Genomic DNA, 17,502 nt, shown 5'->3' with positions numbered 1-17,502 from the left:
AAAGCAGGATAGAAGCCATTGCAAAGAACAGCAGAAGAGTTCTTTCAAATTATGTATTTAGAAAGAAAAAAAATATATCCAGAATTGTAGAAAGTCACATAAACTCCCAAGATTTTAAAGTAAGGAAGTTCTCACCCACAAAGAACTGATTCCGCATGCATCCCCATTCACCAAATGCCTGGTATTAAAAACAGCACCTAAAATCTGACTCCATGATTCAGAAGACTGATTAATAATTTTATGATCTATATTATATTAAAAGAAAATTATATACTAAAACTATACTAATAGAATAGAAGAAAGAATTTCATCAGAAGGCTTGCAAGGAATAGAAAGGAATGGAATGAAAATAAAATCTTGTGACTGACCAGACAGTCTGAGACAGCTGGACTGTGACTGGCCATTAATTAAAAACAACCACATGAGACCAATCACAGATGCACCTGTTGCATTGCACAGCAGCAGATAATCATTGTGTTTGTTTTCTTCTGAGGCTTCTCAGGAGAAAAATCGGGGCAAAGGGATTTTTCAGAAAATATCATGGCTACAACTGATTTGCAGGTGTTAGTGATACAGAGAGGCTGAAGTAGTGTCAGCTTTAAGATCCAAAACTGAAATCCCCTTCTTGCTGCTGGCTGGCAGCGGAAATGGCCTTGAGATGGCGGGTCTTGCACAACCCCAGTTTCATATTCATTGTGCACAACGTCATTGCATTCCCAGGGTGACTAAAACCCAGAAAAAATAAAACATGAATGTGGTAGACTTTAACCATTGCTGTGAAAGTTTTGTGCCTTATGTCACTAATGCTCACATTGGCAAAGAGGTCCCAGCTGGGTTTGAGCTCCTGACAACAAACAAGGCAAACACAGCCACTGATGTGAAGCCGAAAATGAAACTGTAGAGACTGAGAACCGCAGCTTTCAAACACCCGGGGGGTGCTAAAACACCCCCTCACCAACACACCTACGACAGCTCCAGGTGCGGTTCTGTTCTCTATCAAACCACACTTAGCTATTCACAAAATATAAATACAGAATAAATATGCTATTTATGTAAACATACACTTTATGTACTTTGAAAAACAACTTTCCTGCTTCCCAGGCAGGATTCTTCGAGATCTCCGAGATCACCGGGTGCAGTCCCTGCCCTGCCCCGGGGCTGCGGCACCGATCTCCAGCGCCTCGCAGAGCCAAGAGGACGCCTGTGAAAAACGCCAATCGTTTGTTTTTAAAATTTTAAATGTTTAATAGTAATAAACTGGTTCTAAAAATAGTAATACAATTAGAATGTTATAATAAGAGTAATATAATAGTAATAAAAATTTGGACAATTTGGATTAGGACAATATGAGACAATAAAAACAAAGAGTTACAGACAGTCCGGGTACCTCTTTCTGGGCAAAATAAGCCTGAAAAAGAGCACATTAACAGAGGATTAACCCTGAAAAGCAATAGCTTGTTGCATATTCATACACCTCATACATGATGCATAAATTCCATTCAAACAAAGGATTTTGTCTGGTCAGTGTCAGCTTCTTCCTCTGAATCCTGACGGTGTATTCAGGGCTGAGCTAGGCGGGAAGAAGTTCGTTTCATCTGATAAGAGAGCAATAAATCCTTTTTCTCTGAAAGATTTGGGTGTCCTGTAGCTGCTATCTCGCTGCGAGTCCCTTTTTTTAAAAAAGTACCTTACATAGCGTATTTTCTATTTTAACCTTTTGCTATAGCCTAAAACAATATTTAACACGCTACTTAAGAAAATCAATACAGCACAACTTTATAAAACAACACATATAATATTCATTTTAATATTTGCGAGAAGCCTGTCATAAAATACGCATTTTTCACAACTCCGGTGGGTCTTTCACAACGCGCTATGGCCAAAGCCGCCCAGCCCCGGCTCCTCAGCAGCGTGAGGGGCGTCCCGCCTGACGGGGACCGGCGTCCTTCCCTCAGGGCACATGGATTTGCAGGAGCCGGGATCCCTCATCCAGCGGCCCCGACGAGGGTCTGGAAAGGGCTCATTGGGAACAGGCGGGTCCCTGAGACCCCTCACGGCCAGGACGGGCGTGCTAAATCTGAGCCCCCCCGCTCCCAACGCGGAAGTCCCCGCGGAGGAGGCGTGGGCGGGAAAGGGGACGGCCTGAGGCGGGCAGCCGCTGCTGCTGCTCAGCTTCGCTCGGCACGGATCGCTTTAGCTCAGCACGGCCGGTCCGGCACGATGGAGCCGCGAGGGTGAGTGAGTGCGTGGTGGCCGCGGGGAAGGGTCGCTGCTGCCGCGCCCAGGGATGCGCATCGCCCTTGGGAAACGCAAGTTTTGCTGCTGCGGCGGGCAGGGAAAGCGCTGGCGGGGGCTGGGCTGCTGAAATGCCCTCAGGGAGACCCAGGGAGCCGGGACAGGCTGCGGCGCTGCCGGAGCTGGGGATTGCCAGAGCTCCCGGTCAGCCCGGGCAGGGGTCCCCTGTCACAGCGGCCATGGAGGGCTCCAGGGAATTAACGCCTTTTATGGATATTTTCAGCTGAAGGGTTGCGATGGGCCGTGACTCACTGGGGTTTATTGCCCCGGGTAGCGCTGCCTTCCAGCAGGTGACACGCTTAGGGCACCTGCTGATCGGGAAAAGCCGTGTCCCCACAAGGTTAGGGGACAAAGTTAGGGGTCTCAGCAGTGGAGCAAAGCCCCCAAAGTTGTTACTTCAAGCATCAGGATATCTCTTGCCTGGCTGGAGCCTGCCATGGCAGCAACATCCCATGGCTTTAAGGAAAGTAGCGATGGAGAAGTTGAGGTGCTGGTAGGAAGAATCATCTCACCCGTGAAAGGAGAAGTGCAACTTTCTCCTGCTTCACACGGCATTTTAAAACACTTGCAGATGAGGAAGGTGTGGGAAAGAAAAAGAAGCTTAAATATTTTTTTTTAATTAAGAGAGCAAGACTCCAGCTATGCCAGCACTTCACTGAGCTCACTGCTAGTGATGGATACAGGAGCTGAGTGAATGTAGAGGTTTCTCTGCAGGCAGAGCACCTCTCACTTTTTCCAATTGAAGCTTGGAACTGAAGCCATTCCAGGGGAACATCGTGGGTGGAACCACCCCCACAAAACCACAGCTGCAACTTCCTTCAAAAAAGAGGAGGAGGAGGAGGCATCTCTGGATCTGTCTAACCTTGACTGTGGCATCATTTATTAAAATGAGAAATCAAGATCTGCTTTGTATACATACATATGAGAATCAGTTCTGACTGATGCATCTAAATGTCTGTTGGTATTAGCAAATGCCTACCATGGGAAATTCCCTAGAGAGTCTCTTAAGTATTAATCAGTTATTGTTTTCATTCTATTCAAATGAGTTGCTATATCCATAGCTTCTAACTTGGGTTGGGAATAATGAAACAAACACAGGCATGGGATTAAGAAAGATTGATGACTACATGAGCTGAGCTTGTCAAGACAAACATCTACAAGCCTGGCACAAAAGTGATGACTCCTGAACAGTGTAAAAATACAACAGCAATAAAATACAAATCCACGTGTAAAGGCCACTGTAAAAATCTTTACACTTATGTTTATACATTAGTAAAAGAAAACCTATTGCTGTTCTGTTTTGTAGAGTTGTATATTTTACATCTTTGATATTGGTTAATAAACTGCTTAATGTAAGAGAAATAATAAGAGGATAAATAATAGTACAGAATGTTTAGATGTGCTTCCTGGGAGACTTTCTTTGAGACTGATTGCAGATTTACTGAAGAGCAGAAATTTTCCACACTGGGCATATACTTAAACTTTTCAAATCTCATCTATCAAATCATTTCAAAGGACACAGAAAAAGAAAATAAAATGTTTTCTTTATACAAAAAAATAATGCAATTCAGATTGGTTCTCCCCTAAAATTTCTCCACCTCAGTCTCTGGAAATGGGGCTTCAAGTAGATGTAGATTTTGTGTCAGGAATGTTCTCTGCTTTCTGCATGGGAAGCTGAGTATGTTTGGGAAGATGATAATTTTACAAAATACAAATAGATGTGATGTGTGAATTCCTGTGCTTGGCTGGACAAGGGAGCTGTGGGGAAAGGGCAGGAAGCCTGGAAGAGAGGGGATTTTGTAAAGCACAGCAAAGTGAGGAATGGCTGTGGGGGGTGAGCTTAGGTCAGCCCTTGGAGGGAGGAGGGCCAGGCAGGGCAGGGTTGGTTTGGAGGGAAGGCAGTGACCAGCCTGGGTGGGAGAATCTGGAGCTCAGTCCTGGGCAGAAATGGCCTGTTGGGAGCAGGAATCCCTTTATCCCTTTATATCCCTTTGTCCCAGCCCAGGGCTCAGTGCTGGGCCTGTGAGGGCTGAGTGATGCCTTGAGAGGCTGCCTGGAACAGAAGCTGGACAGTGTTAAAGGAATAGAACAGGGATTTATTGAAAAGACCTTCAAAGGATGCACCTTGGGCAGTACAAGAGCCTGGCTGAGGCTACACTCAAGATGGACTCCTGGGTCACACCTTTTCCCACTTTTATAAGTTTTGGTCCATTTATGTATTAGGGTTCATTGTCCAATTACAGCTTAGGTTATGCAGTCCCATCCTCCCTGATTGCTCTCCTCAATTCCTCTGTTACACTTTTTGGGCCTGAAGCTGCAACAGTGTCCTTGGTTCTGGGGCTGGAAAAGGATTGTTTTATCTAATTAAGCTGTGAGGAGAACTTGCTAACACTTTTTATGTTCAGAGTTCTGTATTAATGCAGTGCAGAATCTGGAAAATATGAAAGCTAAACTTAAGGCATCATGAGAACTCTGGGGAATGGGAGCCAGCTGAACCTGGACAGTGTGGCCTCTCAGTCCTGCTTGCAAAGGAGAGCTGGGTACATGGTGACAGGCCAGAGCTCCTGTCACTCTGCCCCTCAGCTCAGCAGTGCAACCTTATTGCACCTGGCCAATATCAAGGTGGCCAGCTCAGCCACACAGTTCTCATTCCAAAACCTTTCCAGCATCTTTCTTTCCCTTCCTACAGCAGTCTGGAAGAAGGAGAGCACAATGTGTAACTAGGTATGGTGGTGAAAGGCTATTTTAAAGTAACTCACAGGGAAGTGCTGTCCATTTAGCTTAAACCCCTGTGGGATGAGAGTTAAATCACTTGGACTTTATAGATGGGTTAAACTGGGTTTCCTATGGGCTCCTTTCCTTTGGAGAAACTCCTGCACAGATTTGCCGCTCCTGAATAATCAAACACACCAAATTCCTCCCAGCAAAAACCTTTGCACAGCTCTCCACTATCAGCAGGTTTCCTGTTTACACATTTTTACTCCGTGCACAACCTGGTGGGCAGCATGGTCAGCTGCTGTTTCCCTTTAACCAGACAAAATTACTCCTGGAGTTTCAGCAAAAAATTGGAAAACTTTTTTAGGGTTTTGACCTGTGCAGCCGCTGTCCCTCCCAGTGACCCAGATAGTCCCCAGAGCCTGTTTGTCCAGCAAGCCAATCAATTCTTTCAGAAGAGAAGACAGGCCCAACACCAGCTTCATGCCCTCTGCCCTGATTCCAATATTAGTGCATTTTGCTGCTATTCATGGCCTTGGCCACCAAACCACTGCTGAGTTGTATAAACAGAAGTTTTGCAGCTGTCAAAAATGCAAATACTTAATGGGGCATTGCATGGGAGCATACCTAATTTACCTACTTCTGCCACTATATTAAAACAATCAAATTTGGGGTTATTGCTTATTTAAACAACAGAGATGCAAAGTCAGTTGTAACATTTGTTTGTTTTTTGTTTTAGGTATGGATTTCTGTTACTGCTCCTTCTTATCCTGAAAGCTGGTAAGTGCATAAAAATTCAGTAAAAATTAAACTGCCCTCCCTTTAATGTGTTTGGCCAAATGCACAAAGTAGATGTAAAATGTACAATATGAATATCTCTGTGTTTTCTACAAGATACTGAAGAATTCCTCAGAGTGAAATGTTTCTCTGACATGCATCAGGGAAAGAAGATAAAATCAATTTCTGTTTCATTGCAGAGAGCAGCAAGGGACCCTATGGATGCTCTTGCTCAGATTGCTTTGCTTGCTTCAGAGACTTCCCTGTGTACTTATCTCTGTCAACAAAAGGCCTTAGAAGTGGAGTAATAGGAGCTGCTGACAAGCAGATCTAACATTCAAGAGTAGAATTATATGTCACGGTTACTACTGCTTATTAGTAGTAAATTTACTCCTACTATTAGTCATTTTACTTTTACTATGGTTCTAAAATATCCCTTGCAAAACAAAGGTAGAATTAAATCCCACCACCTGGTGATATTTAAGTGTTTTTAGAGTTCTCTCCTCTGTTCTTGCTTAATCACTGAGAAGGACCTCAACAAAGCCACCAAAGAAACTCCCTGGCCCCAATATCAGGACAAACTGTCCCAGATTCAGTCCCAATAGATGCTGGCTGGCCAGTTTCTGTCCAGTCATGGACTTGCACCCATCATTGCCAGGGCATTGCTTTTCCTGCTATTCCAATGGGTTTCCCAAAATCTGAGCCAAGCAATTGTGTTGCATTTCAAGCCTGTTCTATCAGTACCTGGTAAACATCCTGCCTTTCTCCCTGCAAGCACTGTGTCTGCCTCAGTGGTAGTTTTAGACCAGGGTGCCCAGCTCAGATGTGTAGGTGAGCTGTTTCTGAGTCCAGTGCACCCTCACAAAGACAGGTTCCCTTTTAGCACTGCCACCTCCCTCCCACCTCACCATGCACTGTTTCTGCATTTCCCAACCTCCACTCCTGTCATCATCCTTCCCCTGAGCCATCCACCCACGTAATCCCTTCCCCCAGCTGGAATCTCTCCCATCCAGCCCCATGCCTGACCCCTCTTGCCTGGCACCCACAACCCAAACACTGTTTTGGTGCCACCAACCATCGCACCAGTGAGGTTTTGGCTGCTGGTCTGGGGTGAAGGATCCAGCAGGGAGGTGTGGGCAGAGCTGCCCAGCCCTGTGGGACTCACTGAGCTGAGCTTTCTGCATCAGCTGTCCTCACCTCGTGCCTTTGCCTTGCTCACATGGAGCAGAGGCTGCCTTTCTCATGTCCAAAAGGCAGGAAAAGTGCTCTGAAAGCCAGATACAGTCCTGACTTTACCTCAAGTGACCCTGAAGATGTAAATGTCTAATGAATGTGTCACTGGAGGGATCTGGGTGTGCTGGTTTGCCAGCTGAGTGTGTTTGTTCAGAGGGTGTCACTGACAGTAGCAGTAAAATGTGGTTGCTTTGTCATGCCGGCTTTGAGAAATCCTGCTTTTACTCCCCTTCTTAATTTTTTGGGTCTTAAAATAATGGTAGTACTCTTTCTTATCAATGTTTCCACTTCATGTGATCTAAGTGGAGTTATTTGGCATTTTTCTTAATTAAAAAAACAAGAAGTGATTATTGAAGCAATAGGACCTGAATATGTGTCTGCAGTCAGTGCAAAGTGAAATGTGGATATCCATGGGGCTAGGAATGATTCACACTGCTTGGCTCTCAGAGAAAAGGTCCCTTTGGACAATGGACAGACAAATAGACATGGAGAGAATTAGCCACTGGAAATTTGGGGGATAGGAATGACTATGAAGAAAGCATACTCACCTACCTGCTATAAAATTAATACCAGAGTCTATATATAGTATAATGTACTCAAAAATAATTACTTTTTTCCCCACATAACCTCCCTTTTTTTTCTCTCTCTCTCTTTTAATCTCGTAGTTGCTGTACTAGAGAAGAAGAACATCATCAGTAAACTTGGAGACAACGTCACACTAAGTTGCATTTATAACGAAAAGAAACCCTTGCAATTAAAAAATCTACGGGTCTATTGGCAAATAGCTGATGATTCCTATCAAGAAAAGTGTTCAGTTGTACATGCACTGATCTCTGGCCAAGATGATAACAGTAATCAGTGTATTCACTTTAAAGACAGGACTCAGTTATTCTGGCATAGGTTGGAAAATGGTGATTTTTCTCTGCTATTGCTAAATGTCAGCCAGAGTGATGAACATACATACAAATGCATAGTGCTGGAGAAAACTGAACTTCCCAAAGTGATTCACCAGGCAGAAGTGGTTCTCAGCTTAGCAGGTAAGAGCTTGTGTCACTTTGCCCAAATTCTCATTTCCACTTTTCAAATTTGTCCTATTTCAATACTATATTTAAGCACAACTTTAATTTTGAAACAGACTTCTGCTCTTTGCTGAAATGAAGTCTTCTCTGCTTAATGTAAGACAGGGAACATAAACCTTGAAGAACACATGTAAAAACTGTTTATCCATTGTCTGTTTCTGTTCTTGTTTTTCATGGGTATGAGAGCTCTTGCATGTGACTGTGTGACAGCACCTGATGTTGGTCCTTTTTTCCTTTGGGTTTGGCTTTAGCTTTCAGCCTTCTCAGAGATTCTCTTAGCTCTGTGGTTTACAGACCAAACCTGCAGGCATTTCTCTTTCAAGTCTTGAGGGTGGTGTCAAATCCAGCAGTTTGTTCAGAATCCATCCCAAAATTTTGCCTTTCCAGTACGTTTCAAAATGTCGACAGCTATTTCTTTTCCTCCTTGCTCTCCAGCGAGTTACAGCCAACCAATACTCAGTGGACCAATAATGAACAGTGACAGCCCTGGAGAGGAGGTGACCTTTCACTGCAGGTCTGGCAATGGATACCCAAGGCCCAACGTTTACTGGATCAATAAAGCGAACAACAGTCGCCTGCATCCCTCACAAACAGACATCATACCCCACGACGACGGCACCTTCAGTGTTGTCAGCACACTGAAGGTGACAGCCACTTCTAACATGCAAATAGAGTGCTCCATAGAAAATGAGATGCTGCAGGAAAATCTGTCAGCCAACTGTAAGTTCCCTCATGCTTTCTAGGTAGCAGGAATGTCAACCAGTGTGTCTCTGTCTGTAGATGCACACTAACGAGGGCTGTGCATTAATTCAGTGGTTCCAAAGTGTTCTGAGAAGATCTTGGGCTTTGTTTCAAGCTCCAGTTATGTTTAGACATGGATCTGATGTTTAATTCTTCCACACTGAAGTGAATAACCCACCAAGTGTGTTGTGATAACAGCACTGAGAAGCTCTTGCACTGAGGCAGTTGCTGAGCTTAACCTTTTAGTTCCTCAGGAACACGATGGTTTGGGGAGTCAGGTTGTTTTTCAGGGGCCACCATCCAGTAGATCCATGATTTCTGACCCCCCACACAATGGCCTTGCAACACTAACATTTGCTTTTTACTCTGCCGAGTTCCAAAGGTCAATTTCCAGCTTCTCCAAAACTCAATTTAATACAGTCTACAACTTAAACCAGGTCTGCAGCAAATGAGCAATATGAGCTCAATGGAACCATGTACCTTGTAACAGAAATAAATTGTGCTAATTATTGCTGATGTGATGATTAATAGTAAAAGCAAGTATTTAGTCACTCAACTCTTCACAAAACCAGAAAGCTATTAAAAGAAAAAGGTATTAAGAAGAACACCCCAAACACTGATCTCATGAATGTAGGCAAACAATATAAACTATTTCCAGGAGCAAAAATTGAACACATGAGCAGAAGTTGCACAATAGAGTGTTTATGTGATAATACACCACGCTGTCATCCCAAATTAAAGGAAAACTAAGTAACCTCATCATTAGTTTCCTAATGGCATTCTCATGTTGTCTTCTGAGGGAAAAGACCATATTACTATTTTTGTGGGGTTTTGTAGTCTCTCAATTTCACTTGAAAGAGTAAGAGATGTGATTTGAAACCTTCAGTTTGCAGCAATGAGTGAAGATTCTTCACTAACTTCAGGGAAACAGGTTTTCACCCATTTTTCTGAGTACTTTCAGATTTACATTGTAGATTCTATACAGATTTATTTTCAGCTGAGTCTAGATACAAGCCCAAACATACAGTCTCTCAAGGAGGGAAAGAAGAAAAAGGAAAAAAGAAGAATGGATGCATTATGATGACAGGGAAGAGTAAACTGGTAGACATAATTAGTTGGAGATGTGTCTCACTCAGAAGGAATCACCAAAATCACAGTGATATAAATAGCACAAATCTTGACTCCTTCAGAATTTTTTATGCCTCTAAAACATGGTGAAATATTTGCCTGGTATGAAATGTGAAAATTTACACCTTATGAAATCCTTTTCTATTTTATTCTAGACACGCAGCAGAAGAAAATCAGTGGTCCTGGCACAGAAAGTGACAAAAAAACAGAGAAAAAAGGACGAGGTGCTCAAGCAGCTGGCATCATTGGCATTGTCTTTGTGATAGCTCTTCTAACTGGTTTAATCTGCTGGCTGTGGAGAAGGAGGTCCTCTAATCTAGTGTCCTATAAAGGTAATGAGACACTTTGCCTGACCAAATGATAAGAATCCTTTTTCACTTGCCAAAATGCTTACTGTTATCCAACAGGAAGAGATGAATTATGAGTAAGCTAGATGAAGTATAAGCTACATTATCTAATAGGAAGAGATGAAGTATGACAAGCAGTAGGAAATCCTGCCATTAACAAAAACTTGGGATGCTCTGGGGAGGAAATGTAGTGCCCCAGGACGTGTTATTCTTTATGATTTTCTCTTCCTGTGTCTGAGCCTTTCTTACTGTGTCTGTGTCTTTCTCCAAGCTGGGGGTGTTTAGCCTGGAGAAAAGGAGATTCAGGGGTGACCTCATCACTCTCTACAACTTCCTGCAAGGTGTTTGTGCTCAGCTGGGGCTGGGCTCTTTCTCCAGGCAGCACTGACACAACCAGAGGACAGTCTTAAGCTGCATCAAGGGAAATACAGGTTGGATATTAGGAAAAAGATTTTATGGAAAGAGTGAGAAAGTTCTGGAATGGCTGCCCAGGGAGGTGGAGGAGTCCCCATCCCTGGGTGTGTTTAACAAAGCCTGGATGTGGCACTGGGGGCCAGGGTTCACTTGAGCTGTTGGGGCTGGGTTGGACTCGATGATCTTGAAGGTCTCTTCCAACCCAGTATTTCTGTGAATTCTGTGATTCTGTGAATCCTGAGCCTCACAGGAAGTAATTTCTGGATATGAGAGTAACTCAGCTTTGTATCTGTTGGGCTATGGTTTGTCAGCTGTGATCCCTGCAGGCTCCTTCTGGACAGATGGCACAAAACAGGACTGGGGTCCAAACTCAGCTTAGCACAGTTTGAAGGAGAAATCAGAGCATAATTCAGTCCTGAGAGCTCTAGAGTCACTGGCTAGATGAGTAAGGATGAGGTTCCTGCTGGGATCAAGCAGAAATGTAGCTGGTCACATGGGTACCCTTGTGTAGCTGGATTTGCCCATGTGTGTGTCTGTAAAAAAGCTCTAAAAGACATCTTGTGGGCCAGACTGAGTCTGCCATTGTAGCTGAGCACTTGCTCTAAGCCCCTATCCAGGAACTAACAATCTAAGGGACAGAGCAGGGACAACCACACTTTTCATGAACAAGGACAATCCATGTTAGCAACCCTCAGAAAAGATCAGGGGAAAGCAGGGTCATGATTGTCCAGGATCTGCAGCAGCTCTTGTAGAAGTCGTGTTCTTCCTACAAAAACAACCCAAGAGTGAGGCAGGACTCTATCCAAAGATGGGGAGCAGGGCTATCACTTCAATCCCAAAATCTCTCCTTTCTGAAATAGTAGCCTGGGTTGTAAGCAAATAGAATATTGGATTGCATTTTACAGAACATTTAGCACATTGAACCCTCAGCTTTGGTGGATGTTGTTTCATATCAATCTCATTTTTCTGAAGTCCTCCTACATGCTGAAACCCATGCATTTGTTTCAACAGATGTCCAACAAAGAGAAGACCAAGGAGGACACAGCTGTAAGTATTAAAAAAAGATTATTTTGTTTATTTTGGGTGATTTAACTTCACAGCTTCAGTACACAAGTTCAGCACAAGCCTTTAGTTTAGACTTGCTGGATGATACAAACTGAAGCATTTTTTATGCACTGCATCCTAGGTGATCTTTAACTGGGATACAGGGACATCATTTGCATCATGTCTGTGAACCTGAGCCTATACACACCCAATTTTTTAAAAAACCTCTCCTTTTCTAGAAGAAACATGCTCTTCAGACCTGCACCATGTTCATGTTTTTATTTTGATTGCCACGTAATATTGCAGGCCAGCTGATTTACAAATTCATTTGTTATTTATAGTGGGGGAAAATGAAAATTAGGTTAAAAAATGAAGACAGATTTGGGAAAAAAACTGGGCAGAGGACTTGCAAGAGTACAGGGTGAAATGTCTGCCTATTTGATATCTCACTTGGTAGTTTCTACTGAATCTAACGACTGTTGCCTGTGTGTCTGCAGAACAGGCAGAAAATACTGTGGTTCCACTAAAACTGTACTAGTTAGAGCATAGTTTGCTGTAGCAGATGCTGTGAATGTACACAATGCATAGTATCAAGCAGAAAAAAATAACCCTTAAACAAATAAACCCATAAAAAAAGCTTTTACTTTTTCTGGAATTTCTTTGACAGCCATGGGAGCTGGGTTAATGGTCAGTTATTTTTCAGACCACAGCCTGATCCCCAACATTTGTGGTTGCTAAACATCAAAGCCATTGCACTCCCTCCTGCAGAGCATAATCTATGGAGAAGGATGGATTTTCTCCTTAAAATAAAGAGACATTTTCTTCTTTTTGTTCCTTGGAACTGCATTGACGTAGCACAAACAGCTCATTTAAGGTCAACTTTTTCTTCTCCAGACTGAGTTATTGCAGGCCCTTCTTGGTTTGATCCCTGGCCTTAGCCCATTTGTAAAAAAACCTCTGTGGCATAAATAAGAGTAAATATTTATCCTGTTTGTATTGAAGGCTGCTGTAGCATGATTTGTTCATTGAGGACAAAGCAAAGGCACCTTCCAGATGTTGTCTTTTCATTGTCATTTCTCCACTCCACTTGTGGAAGAGGAGGTGGGACAGCAGCTTTGGTGGCTCACTGATGGCAGAAGCTGTCCCACCTTTGAGGCTCCTGTTTTGGGCATCCCAATTTAAGGACAACTTGGATCAATACCAGAGAGATGAAAATGCTCCAGGGAATGTGATCTCTGGTGAGAGATGGATTATGTCTGTTTAGGCTGGAGAAGGCCAGGCTGATTAGGGACACAATAACAACCTTCAGAGTGTCTTTTGAGAGGATGGGACAAGTTATTTATTGTGCTAACCCAGCTGACTCTGCAATTAAGGCACAGCAGACTTAAACAAAGGAGATTTAAGCCAGATGTTAGAAGAAATTGTCTAAGGGTAATAGTAGTTGAGCACTGAGGCAGAGTTTGTCCAGGCTATCAAGCCTCCATCAGTCCAGGTTTGCTGCTTTGTGATTTCTTAACAAAAGAGAAAACCAGTATCTGGCAGGAATTATTTAGAAATAAAGCTGGTACTACCTTAGTACAAAAGATGAGCTCTAGGAGAAGTTCTAGCCTAGTTCAATCATTACTTGGTATTTTCAATCCTGTTGTGTGTGGTAGGTAGGGAGTAAGACCCTGGGGAGGAGCATCCAGGGGGATGCTCTGCCACAGCATTTTGTTTTCAATACTGCTGTAAATGCTCTTCTGCCTCTGGCACTTTATGAAGAAGGTCAGGTTGTTTCATGGCAGTGAGAATCTGAATACTGCAAACCAAACTGAGATTACTGAAACTAACTTTGCTGATACAAAGGCAAAACAAAGAGTTTGGAAACTGAAAGGAAGGCAGATTGCAAAGAAGAGTAACTCCATGCTGGTGGGATTAGTCTCTCCAGCCACCCACTCCAGTGAGGGTGAGGAAGCTCTGGCGAGGAGAAATTCAGAGCTGGAGAAATTATGCATTATTACATGAAGGAATTCCTTCATTTCCTGAGAGGACCCAGAGGAAGCTGTTTTCTCTTGGCCACAGAGAGGATTTGTACAACTCATTCTCTGAAATAGTTTTAAATGAGCCCAAGGTGACACTGATAACCCTTCACAAGGGAGGTCACTATTTCCATTTGCACAGAGAGGCCCTTCCAGGCTGTGGCAGGAGCACAGAAACCCCCCCAGTGTCCTGGTATCAGGCAGGACTTCTCCCCACTCAGCTCTCTCTCAGCAGCATGAATATGTCTTTTCCATAGCTTTGCAGCTTGTTCCACTGGTTACATAGGAATGATTATTTCTGGGGAAGTTTTTTGTCTATTTTTGAATAAAAATAAATTATTTTGTTCTTACAGCACCTCTCTAAATGGAAGGTGTGCCAACAATTTGGGCAGCTGGAGATGTGTCAAGAGAAGCATCACTCCCTCTGTGGCAGCATTGTTTGTAATACAAGTGACAGACTTCTGCCAAGAGAGATGGCAAAGGAAAAAAATGAAAAGCTTCTAGAACACAATAGAGAGGAAAATCTGCAGGATTTTCATTCCAGACACTGACTGTGTCCACAGAACAGTTGTGTCACCACTCCAGCTCAGCACTTTGGACAGTCCCCTGTGATTGTCAGTGACTTGGGCACCTGCACTGGGGAAAGCAGAAATCCTGGGACTCAGCTGCTCTGTGCCAACCACTGGAAGCTGGAGACTGTCCAGTCTCTCATCAGGATCTTTGAGGACTCTCAGGAGCAGAAGCAGCACCTTCAGGAGCATGGGATGTGCTTGCTGTCACCTTACCCTGACAATGGCTACATGTGAAGAAAGGCAGCTAAAACAAAGAAAGAAAACTGAAGGGCTCTGCAGAGTGAAATTTGTGACTTCTTCCATGTTTCTCTCTCTCTAGAGTACAATCCTTTCATTGTCTCTTTTCACCAGCTGCTGCTGTGTACAGAACCCGGCAGAGCACCCAGTCCTCCAAAAACAGGAGTTGCTCTAATGGGGTCAAATTCTGAATTTGTTATCATAAGGGAAGGTGCCTTCTTTAAGCCTTGATAGCAATATTTTGGTTTTTACCAAATATTCCACCAAAAAGGGGACTTCCACTTTGAACAGGAGCCAGCTGTGAGAAAAAACAAGCTGTAGAAATCTGAATTAAAAATAGTGCTCTCTGCTATGTGAATGTCATGTTACCTGGACTTACCCTTCTCAGGATGGAACAAAACCTGTGGTTGAGCTCTGCCTGATTCAACTGAATCTTTATTTAAGCACCTTCCTGTGGCTTCCAGGGAGGATTTTAAACTGAAGGTTTTAAACTAAACTTGTGCTTTTGTCTCATCCTTGCGCACACCCAACAAAACCAAAAGAACAAAAACCAAATTCTACCAGTGTGTTGTCCATGAATGTCCAGAAAGCCAAGAGCTGCATTTTCCTTGTGCCAGTGCATGTGCTTTGCTGTTTCAGCCCCAAGTCAGCCAAACTGGCTGCCTGAAAATAGCAAAAGAGTAAACTTTGCTGATGATATGAAATTTTGGAGGAGGAGGAATTTTTACTAGCTCTCTTTCCCAGATGGGACAGTTTCCCCATCTTGTCATGAGGGGACAAAGATTGTTATTTTAAACTGAGCTCTGGAAACACTTGACCTCTCCTGCACCAGTTGCTAGACTAAATTTTTATGATTTTTGTGAATAAGTCTTGTTTGTTTTTGCTTTGTGTGTAAGAGGCACTCCAGTATCAACTCTGAGCTCAGACACTGATTTTTCATGTCAAGATCAGCTTTCAAGTCCCAGCTGAGTGAAAATTCTGTTTTACTCACATCACTGGAGGCTCCCAGCTGAGAAGCTGTGCTTCTCTCATGTCCATAAATCCAGATATCAGGTATTTTCTGAGTCCAAATCTCATCTTCAGTGTGCCCTAAAGGGAACTTGCTTGAGGAAAGCTTGCAGACGCCTCAAAAATGTGAACAACATCTGTGCAGATGTGCAGGGCAACCATTTCCTAGTGGTTCAGTAGAAAGTCCTGCAGACATTTCCTTCTTATCTGTCACATGAAGATGTTTTGTGCAGCCTGTGGTGCTGCTGTACCTGACAGAAGCCTTTCCTACAAGTAGTTTCCACTTGTATATTCTACAGCTGTCATGGTTCAAAGATATAAGAAGCGACCTAGCAGTCACTCTGCAATATGGCATTAAAACAAATTTAGACTGGTTGGATTTTCTTATTTCTGGGCTACTTCATGGATACACCTAAATACAAAAGCCTTTTCTTGCAAAATCTGTGCTTTAATTTAGCTTAGAGTTCCAGCTTTTCTTAGAGGTCAGTAAATCCTAGATGACAGTTGGTTGCTACCATTCAAAAGAACTTGGGAATTTAGTAATAGCAGTTTTTGTCTTCACTTGCCATGTTTATCTTTTAAATAAAGTCTATTCATTCTTCTGGATGTTTGACTAAATCTATCAACACACACAGAGCCAAGTCAATCCAAGCCATTGCCTCCACCCAAGGTGAGTTTTACTTTTAGCCACATCCCTCAGTGCTCCTTTTCAAAGGCCTCAGATTAGGGGAGGCAAACACAACACAGAGCTGACCACCCTGGCTTTATTTTGGCTCACACAACAAAATCCCTCGAACAACCCAACAAACTCCAGGAAAGCCAGGCAGTGGCCTGAGGGCAGCACTAAGCCTGGGCTGATTCATCCCTTTCTCACCCAACTTCTCAACCCCAAACAGAGCAAAGGCACAGCACACACTCCTGCTTCCAGAACTGAACCAGCTCATTGCACTCCCCCAGAGCAGCCTTGCACAGGAGCACCAGCATCCCTCTGTTTGCCTTCATTAAACACATGCACAGGAAAGCAACAGTTGATGCAGCTTTGGAGCAAGACTAATAAAGGGACTCACTTTCACAGCAAAGTGAAAGACTTTTTGTTGTGGCATGGCTGGTAAACCACAAGTGGAAAGCCCCAAGGGAAAACATGTGTTGCTACTTAGTGATTTGGATCCATCTGTCCTGTTGTCAGATTCACTATTTAAATCTTTTTACCTGTGAGAGCTGAAGTGTCTCTTTTGCTCAAAAAAGCACTTCCTTTTTCCAGCTCCCCTGACTCCAGCGTCTGTTCTCAGTAGCTGTTGGGCTACATCAAAGAAAACTTATTTGTTGCTTTCCAAACTTGCAAAGTGAATCTTTATTATATTTGTAACAAACATGCACAAGAGGTAATATTACCAAGTGTAATTTCTCTAACCTCTCTCATTTCCAGAGGAGCGGAAACTTCTCTAAAGAACAATTGAGTACAGCCTAACTCCAGGGAGAAAACAGCCCCATGTCTGTTAGGCTTTTGGGATTTTTCCTCTCAATATGTGAATTAGGGCTTTCACCTCCTCCATGATATGACATGGGATGGAATCACTATAATCTGGTCCCCCCTTGAGGATTATTGTGGAGCTCCTGGAGCAAGTCTGGAGCAAGGGTACAAAGGTGATGGGGGGACTGGAGCACCTCAGTGATGAGGGAACACTGAGGGAGGTGGCTCTGTTCAGCCCCAAGAAGAGACAACTGAGAGGGGAAGTGTCATGGTTTGAGCTTGGCACAGAGCCAGTGCTGCTATGAAAACACCCTCTCCCTGGGGTCTGCTGTGAGATGTGACCAGGAATAAGCAAAACAGGTTCTAGCTTAAACATAAAGAACACTTTATTACTTAAACTACAGGAAAATAGGAAAAAACTAT

At 43.4% G+C, this 17,502-nt stretch overlaps 1 protein-coding gene across 1 annotated transcript; it reads left to right on the top strand.

Moving 5' to 3' along the window:
- Positions 1 to 1,860: 1,860 nt before the first annotated feature.
- Positions 1,861 to 16,214, top strand: ICOSLG (inducible T cell costimulator ligand). Its single transcript, XM_005489007.4, has 7 exons — positions 1,861 to 2,234; positions 5,750 to 5,790; positions 7,686 to 8,057; positions 8,535 to 8,819; positions 10,124 to 10,300; positions 11,741 to 11,776; positions 14,145 to 16,214. The coding sequence occupies exons 1-7, from the start codon at positions 1,876 to 1,878 to the stop codon at positions 14,153 to 14,155; spliced, it is 1,281 nt and encodes a 426-aa protein (XP_005489064.3). The 5' UTR covers positions 1,861 to 1,875; the 3' UTR covers positions 14,156 to 16,214.
- Positions 16,215 to 17,502: the final 1,288 nt, after the last annotated feature.

This window comes from Zonotrichia albicollis, chromosome 2 (genome assembly GCF_047830755.1).
Source record: "Zonotrichia albicollis isolate bZonAlb1 chromosome 2, bZonAlb1.hap1, whole genome shotgun sequence".
In the NCBI taxonomy this organism is placed as follows: Eukaryota; Metazoa; Chordata; class Aves; order Passeriformes; family Passerellidae; genus Zonotrichia; species Zonotrichia albicollis.
This window is presented reverse-complemented; position numbering and strand designations above follow the sequence as displayed.

What these genes read in the sequence shown, in the direction of transcription:
- ICOSLG (XM_005489007.4), top strand. Translation starts at nt 1,876, where the DNA reads ATGGCCAAAGCCGCCCAGCCCCGGCTCCTCAGCAGCGTGAGGGGCGTC. An exon ending in CCTTCTTATCCTGAAAGCTG is followed by an intron (nt 5,791 to 7,685) that starts GTAAGTGCATAA and finishes TTAATCTCGTAG; the next exon opens with TTGCTGTACTAGAGAAGAAG. An exon ending in AGTGGTTCTCAGCTTAGCAG is followed by an intron (nt 8,058 to 8,534) that starts GTAAGAGCTTGT and finishes CTTGCTCTCCAG; the next exon opens with CGAGTTACAGCCAACCAATA.